This window comes from Montipora foliosa, chromosome 3, assembly GCF_036669935.1.
Source record: "Montipora foliosa isolate CH-2021 chromosome 3, ASM3666993v2, whole genome shotgun sequence".
NCBI lineage: Eukaryota > Metazoa > Cnidaria > Anthozoa > Scleractinia > Acroporidae > Montipora > Montipora foliosa.
The window spans coordinates 19,233,207-19,240,706 of NC_090871.1; the positions used below are offsets into that span (position 1 = coordinate 19,233,207).

At 41.6% G+C, this 7,500-nt stretch overlaps 1 protein-coding gene, 6 non-coding genes and 1 pseudogene across 7 annotated transcripts in view; all 8 read right to left on the bottom strand.

Annotated features, from left to right (window-relative positions):
- The window catches only part of LOC137998174 (U5 spliceosomal RNA), a 122-nt gene extending 54 nt beyond the window's left edge, over positions 1-68 (bottom strand). Inside the window, exon 1 of the small nuclear RNA XR_011122739.1 lies at positions 1-68. This exon is cut by the window's left edge and continues 54 nt beyond it. This is a non-coding gene — a small nuclear RNA (U5 spliceosomal RNA).
- The window catches only part of LOC137994572 (coiled-coil domain-containing protein 174-like), a 21,596-nt gene that overhangs the window by 12,315 nt on the left and 1,781 nt on the right, over positions 1-7,500 (bottom strand). Inside the window, exons 3-7 of the mRNA XM_068840162.1 lie at positions 6,903-7,015; positions 6,575-6,633; positions 6,387-6,451; positions 4,925-5,001; positions 4,042-4,143 (exon numbers count right to left, since the gene is read on the bottom strand). Of these exons, the coding sequence (XP_068696263.1) occupies positions 4,042-4,143; positions 4,925-5,001; positions 6,387-6,451; positions 6,575-6,633; positions 6,903-7,015 (416 nt within the window). The remainder of the gene's footprint in view (positions 1-4,041; positions 4,144-4,924; positions 5,002-6,386; positions 6,452-6,574; positions 6,634-6,902; positions 7,016-7,500) is intronic.
- LOC137998231 (U5 spliceosomal RNA) lies at positions 444-564 on the bottom strand. Its single transcript, XR_011122792.1, has one exon. It is a non-coding gene; the product is annotated as a U5 spliceosomal RNA (small nuclear RNA).
- On the bottom strand, positions 1,402-1,521 carry LOC137998197 (U5 spliceosomal RNA). The gene has a single exon (XR_011122763.1). It is a non-coding gene; the product is annotated as a U5 spliceosomal RNA (small nuclear RNA).
- Positions 1,924-2,044, bottom strand: LOC137998158 (U5 spliceosomal RNA). The gene has a single exon (XR_011122724.1). It is a non-coding gene; the product is annotated as a U5 spliceosomal RNA (small nuclear RNA).
- LOC137998213 (U5 spliceosomal RNA) lies at positions 2,530-2,599 on the bottom strand (annotated as a pseudogene).
- LOC137998182 (U5 spliceosomal RNA) lies at positions 3,180-3,301 on the bottom strand. The gene has a single exon (XR_011122748.1). It is a non-coding gene; the product is annotated as a U5 spliceosomal RNA (small nuclear RNA).
- On the bottom strand, positions 3,563-3,683 carry LOC137998255 (U5 spliceosomal RNA). The gene has a single exon (XR_011122815.1). It is a non-coding gene; the product is annotated as a U5 spliceosomal RNA (small nuclear RNA).

The following is a 7,500-nucleotide window of genomic DNA, read 5'->3' on the forward strand; positions in this document are numbered from 1 at the left end:
GTTTCCCTCCACGGAAATCTTTAGTAAAAGGCGAAAGATTTAAGCGTGTTGAAGGAAAACCAGAGTTATCGAAATTATAGGTTGGATTGATAATTTGATTCAGCTTGGCGTGGTAACACAGGTGGGATGCCGTATGGAATAAGTATTGACTAGAGCGCTCAATGAACTTCTTCGATTGTTCGGTAAGCCCTGAGGCCGACACCATCGAATCACGCGCAGTCATAGCGGAAGTCTCTTTTTGTAATTTTTTTAAACGAGGTTTCTTGAATAATATTTCGAGACTCCAATGAAGTATCAAAAAGGCTGTGATTTTCACACTTCTTGATCAAAAACTAGCGGGAGTTCGTCACTGACAGATGGAGTCACGGCTTATAACGACGAGCAAAATGGCTAAAGCTTTTCGTTGTAGGATTATGTCGCAGTTACTTCTTTGCTTCATGGGAGGCCCCGCCACAAGGCAGGGCGACAAAAAATTAGTCTACAGACTCATTCAGTTGTTCTCCTCCACGGAAATCTTTAGTAAAAGGCGAAAGATTTGTGCGTGTTGAAGAAAAACCAGAGTTAATAAGGTGATAGCTTGCATTGACTATTCCTTTAAGCCTCGCGCGGTAACACAGATGGGATGCCGCATCGACTAGCGCTCAAGCACGCATGCGTGTTCAGGATTGCCATTGACCTTCTCAGATTATCTCGGTAAGGGCTGGGGCCGACGGCTTTAAATTACGCGCATTTACAGGGAAAAAGCTTTTTGTAGTATTTCAACGAGCTTTTTGACTTAAATTTTCGAGGTTCCAATGAAGTATCAAAGGGCTGTGATTTGGAAATCTGGATCGATCGCTCCTCCTCGAAACAGATTTCGTGCGGCCATTTTCTCGTGCCTGCCCTCTCCTCCCGCTCGATCTTTTAAGCGAAGGCCGTCCAAGTTGTTTTTGCGACTTCCTTGGTTGAGAACCGCCACAAGGTAGGGCAACGAGATGGATTCCGATTCCCTCGTTCCCCTATTTTCTGGCAGGGCAATGAGAGAATGGGACTGCTCCATACGGAAAACTTTAGTTAAACGCGAAAGAGTTCTACATGTTGAAGGAAAACCAGATTTCAAGTGGTAAAGGATCGTCAAATGACTTCTTTGATTCTTTCGATTCGCACTGACGCCGACGGCTTTGAGCCACGTGCATTCATAGCAACAGTCCTTTTCTGTAGCCCTTTATATTACAAACTTTTATGTTGAATTAAATTTCTAAGACTACAATGAAGAATAAAAAGCACGTGATTTCCGCACCTCGACCACAACGAGGTCCAGTTCGTTACTGAACGAAACTCAGAAACACGACCTCCGGAAACATCCCTGTCGCGTTTTGTGTTGTTCGTTCGCGTCAAAGTTATTCTTTTGTATCATGACGAGCCCCGCCACAATGTAGGGAGACAAAAAAAGTGTCTACAGAATCATTTCGCTGTTCTCCTCCACGGAAATCTTCAGTAAAAGGCGGAAGACTTATACGAATTGCAGGAAAACCAGAGATAACTCTGCAATAAGTTGCCTTGCCGATTCTGTTTGGTTCGGCGAGGTAACACTGGTGGTGCGCAGTATCGAATAGCGGTCTATCACGCACGCGTTTTTAGGATTGTCGATGAACTTCTTCGATTGTTTCGCTAAGCCCTGAGCCCGACAGCCTCGAACCACGCGCATTCATAGCGGAAGTCTCTTTTCGTAATTTTTTTCTTTAACGAGGTTCCTTGACTAAAATTTCGAGACTCTAATGAAGTGTCAAAAAGCCCGTGATTTTCACACTTCCTTGATTAAAAACTAGCGGGAGTTCGTCACTGACCGAAGGAGTCCCGGCTTCTGACACAACAAATATGGCTACAGCCTTTTTCCTTCTTCGTTGTAGGACTTTTTCGCAGTTACTCCTTTGATTCATGAGGGGCCTTGCCTCAAGGCAGGGCGATGAAAAATTAGTCTACAGACTCATTCAGTTGTTCTCCTCCACGGAAATCTTTAGTAAAAGGCGAAAGATTTATGCGTGTTGAAGGAGAACCAGAGCTACTGAATTAGCACAATGCATTGACCATTCCTTTTGGCCAGGCGCGGTAACACAGATGGGATGCCGCATCGCATAAGTATCGAATAGAGCGTTCAAGCACGCATGCGTGTTCTGGATTATCAATGACCTTCTTCGATTATCGCGGTAAGGGCTGGGGTCGACGGCTTTAAATTACGCGCATTTACAGCGAAAAACCTTTTTGTAGTATTTTAACGAGCTTTTTGACTTAAATTTCCGAAGTTCCAATGAAGTATCACAGGGCTGTGATTTGGAAATCTGGATCGCTCGCTCCTCCTCGAACCAGATATCGCGCGGCCACTTTCTAGTGCCTGCCCTCTCCTCCCACTTGACTAGAGGGAGTGTACGTAGCTTTGGAGATGGCGTGTCGATCTTTTAAGAGAAAGGCCGTCCAAGTTGTTTTTGAGACTTTCTTGTTGGAGCACCGTCACAAGGCAGGGCAACGAGATGGATTCCGATTCCTTCGTTGCCCTGCTGTTCTCCTCTACCGAAATCTCTAGTAAAAGGCGAAAGATTTATACGAATTGTCGGAAAACCAGAGTTAACGCGGCAATACGTTGCCTCACAAAAATTTGGTTTTATCAACGGAGTTAATAAAATGTAAATTTGCCACCGTACAGAGATTCTGAAAGCTGACATTTCGAGCGTGAGCCCTTCGTCAGAGCGATTCGCTCTGACGAAGGGCTAACGTCCCCATCGACGCAGCACCACAGTTTCTTTAGAAACTACCCCCTTCATTCAATAAGTTGCCTTGCCGATTGAGTTTGGTTCGGCGAGGTAACACTGGTAGGACGCAGTGTCGAATAGCGGTCAATCACGCATGTGTGTTTAGGGTTGTCAATGAACTCCTTGGATTGTTTCGGTAAGCGCTGAGGCCGACAGGTTCGAACCACGCAATTCGCAGCGAAATATATTTTTTGGTAGCCTTTAACAATCTTTCTTGACTGAAAATTCTGAGACTGTAATGAAGTAGCAAAAACCCGTGACTTGCACAATTTCTTGATCAAAACTAGAGGGAATTGTTACTGACCGAAAGAATCAAGGCGTCTGGACACGAGAAATCTGACTACAGCGTTTTGTCGCACGATCGTGTCAAAGTTATTCGTATGTTTCATGACCAACCCTCGTCACAAGGCAGGGCGACAAAAAATTAGTCTACAGACTCATTCAGTTGTTCTCCTCCACGGAAATCTTTAGTAAAAGGCGAAAGATTTATACGAGTATGAGAAAAACCAGAGTAAACGGAATGATGGGTTGCATTGAGAATTTTGTTGAGCTTGGCGCCGTAACTCACGTGGGATACCGAACCGGATGAGTATTTAATAGATTCATCAATAATCATACATGCGTCTTCAGGATCGTCAATGAACTTCTTGGATTGTTTCGGTAAGCGATGATGCTGACGGCTTCGAACCACGCGCATTGACAGCGAAATTCCTTCTTTGTACCCTTAACCCACCTTTCGCACGTTCGCATCAAAATTATTCCTTCGTGTTGTTACGAGCCCCGCCGCAAGGCAGGGCGACGAAAAATTGGTCTACAGACTCATTCAGTTGTTCTCCTCCACGGAAATCTTTAGTAAAAGGCGAAAGATTTATGCGTGTTGAAGGATAACCAGAGCTAACGAGATAACAAATTGCATTGATGATTCCGTTCAACTTTGCGCGGTAACACAGGTGGGATGCCGTATCGAATATAAAGTATCGAGGAGAGAGCTTAACCACGCATGCGTGTTCGTGAGTGTCAATGAACTTCTTCGATTCTCTCAATTAGCACTGATGCCGACGGCCTCAAACCACACGCATTCACATCGAAAAACCTTTTTTGTAGATTTAACAAACTTTCTTGACTGGGCTACACTTTGGAAGGATGACACAGAGGGAGAAGTAGCAGTCTACCACCATTTTAAATTAGGCTGACAGGAATCACGAAAGTGCTCAGAAGTGCTCAATGCATGACGCATTCATGGCCGTAAACTGACCTTTTTCTGGCTTCGCTAAGATCGTTGTCCATGTGCTGAAGTTCTTTAAGATCTTTGCGAAGACATCGTCTTTCTCTTCCAAAAGAGTCCACGTAATCCACCCTGCAAGATATTTCAGGCATACACTTACAATCCTGCCCACATTTCTGGGTACAATTTCTCTAACCACATCACACCTAATCTTGCCCCAGCACCCTACCCAATGTTGATACTTGGTGGGCAGTTTCAACTACCAGGAGTTAAGTGAAGTGATAGTTTGTAAACAAACTGTGGTATTAGGAGTTATTAAAGTGTCTGTTGTCGTTGTCTGGGCGGAGGGGGGAGAGGAAGTCATGTCAATGGTAAAGTTTCATAGACAGATCATAGTTCTTGATATTTCTGGTAGACTGCAACTTCCTAACAACAGAAGTTATAACTGGAATGGTCTAGAATCCTAGCAAGAATAGCGCAGTGACATTTGGATAGCTGCCCTAACTAATGTCTATTGACCTGGACTGCACTTTACCAAACAAGCATTACTACAAAACCATGTTGATTAATTTATACAATCTATTACAGATTTCGTGCTTGTTTGCAGATGTAAAATATATTTAAGAGTTTTTGCAAGTACGAAAAACCAAGTTTTCAATAATAATTATTGGAGCTGAAACAAGTCTATAAATGTCTTGCATTCTGTTTCATTTTATATTCATTGGTCAACAGGTTACAAAGATCTGCCAGGATATGAAATGCATTGAAACGGTCTTTTAAATGTAAAACCACTACTTGTCAGATAGAGAAGGACCAGACCTGATCCAAAAAAATTCAAACTCAGAGCAATCAGTATTTATTAATAAACAGAAATATTTCAGCATCATCAGCAAAAAGGACCATTCTCCCCTACCATTCTTCGTCAGGACCTGATGGAGGTGGAATATCTTCATCTTTCAGCTCTTCTGAATTCTGTTCACTTTCTTCTTCCTAGCACATAAATTTCAATATGAATGGCTTATCATAAACAGTCACCATAACATCTTCTCTTTGTAGATTTGGGTTAATAGGGCTGACACAAATTCCAGATGGAGTGTCTTCGCAAGTTCATAATTTTCCAATGTTTGACTCAGAAATTATTCAAACAATGGTTCTTGAGCTTGAGCTTGAGCTTGAGCTTGAACTTGAGCTTGAGTGAGGCTCCAGCACTTGGCTAAGTAGCCTGACTTCTGGCTGTTATACACAATTGTGGTCTCATTCACACAGAAGCCCTTCAAGCTAATCCTGCCAAGCCGACCACATGCTGGAAAGGTCAGACCACAACACCGGGAACACTGTCCCCTGCTCTTTTCGAATAGTGTGTGGGATCTTTAACGTCCCACAGAGTTAATGAACAAGGGTTGTGAGACGGGACCTCTGGCTTATCGTCCTTATCCGAGAAGACTAAAGAGTCTAACCATTTGCAGATGTAATTACAAAGGCAGCACTTTCTCCTCAGTTTTTTAAAGACCTGAGTGTTGGTCCGGCCGGAGTTGAACTCACGACCTCCCGTGTGACAGCCCGGTGCTCAACCAACTGAGCCACCAATTCTAAGGTGCATCAGGCTGTAATAATGCAATTTTAAAAGTAACAAACTGATGAATGTGGCAAACGTCTTTTTGGTGTTGATGTCACAGGAATGATATTCCCAATGTCCTTGCAACTTTGCAAGCAAGGGTTTTATACCCGACTGAAAATGAGTTTGGGTTAATTAAGGCAAATAAAATGCAGAGACAGAAAATTGGGATGAAACCATTTTTGTTTTTCATACTCAACAACTCTGAAAACCATGGAGATTCAAAAATATCCTGCCATCAAAGCAATGTTGAATCTTACATTTTACACCATTTAAAATGTCTACCAAAATTTCTGCATACGACAGCTACAATAATCAAATTGATCAAATTGCACCTACAATAATTATTATTTGTAGGTGCAATTTGATCAAAGAACATCACTTTAGTGTTTTCTCTTGTTTTTGAGAAATGAAAAAAGTCCATAAGCACAGCACAGTGGATGTGTTTCTCAAAATTGGTGGAGCAAAAACACAACTAATCTTTTTTTGAATAAATGAAGAAAAAGATAGAGAGATAGATATGTATCGGTAAACCTAGATTGATATTTGCAATAAACTCTAAAGTATAGGCAAATTCAAGGATCCCTTCACCCATTTAATGCTATTAACAATAAATAAAATAATGATGATAGTAATAGTAATAATATTAGTAGTAGTAGTAGTAGTAGTAGTAGTAGTATTAATCTTATTATTATTAGCACTATTATTATAATATAATTATTATTATCATCATTATTATTATTATTGTCAAGTTGTTCACCTTTGAATACACTTTTTTATGAAAGTCTACCAGGAATCTTCCTCCATCTTCACCTTCTTCTTCATCTGAAGACAACAAAAATTAAAGCAAAACAAATTTCCTAATACTTTTGATGAGCAAAGCAAGCTGCTGCATGTAACTTGGAAAAATACTGGAACGGTTTAATTGTTTCAAATATAACAAGGTACCTTCAATTTCTCCTTTAGCCATTTTTTCATATAATGCAGCTTTGGCTTCTAATGCTTGTCTAGGAACAAAGAGGGGAAGGGAAATGTAAAGATACAAAAGAATACTTGTGTGATTAGAAATGTTAGGTAGTCAATCTGTCGACATCAAAATGTTTCAAGGGGAAATTATTCAATGTTTAGGCACAGTCTTTTTAAATTGCCAGATTCCTCAAGTGTCGGCGTGTTAGTAAAGCAGGACTATTACCAGTAAAAACCTGTCATGGGAACCAAATGGGAATGAGGGACAATTCTGTGCTGATGCCCAACTTCAACTTAAAACCAGTTTTACCTTGACTTTTGGAGAAGCTGCTGTTCTTCGAATGACAGTTCATTTTCTTGCACAGGTTTTGCTGAATTTGTTGGTTTGGTTTCTTTCTTAACCTTTGCCCAAACAGGAGGTTTCTAAAGCAAAGAGGATACATGATCATGCATGGCAGGAAGCCTGCTAAAAATGTTAGTGACCCTCCCTATCCCCTTTTATCTGCACCAACCATTCCCACCTCTAACAACAAGGTCACTCAATGATGCACACCCTTCAATGGCAGAGCCCCAAAGTGCAGAGGGTTAGAAGCCCGTAATTAGCCACTTAGCCCTCACATGTAACACTGCCAACTGCCAACCAAACAATCTGGGTAATACCACGACTGGATTATTCAAACACACAAGAACTGCTATAAAGTATCTAATATGTTTCCTTTCGCTGTCCCAGAGAGTCTAAATTTACTCCTCTAATATCCAGAATGCCTCATCTCTACACAGGGATGGCACTAGGATTTTTCAATCTGGGTCGGCCAAATTGGGGTCCCAAGCATTTTTTGGGGGTCCCAAAATCTTGGTGACCCTCTGCGAGAAAAAGAGTATGTTTTAAATTATGAGAAAAAGAGAGT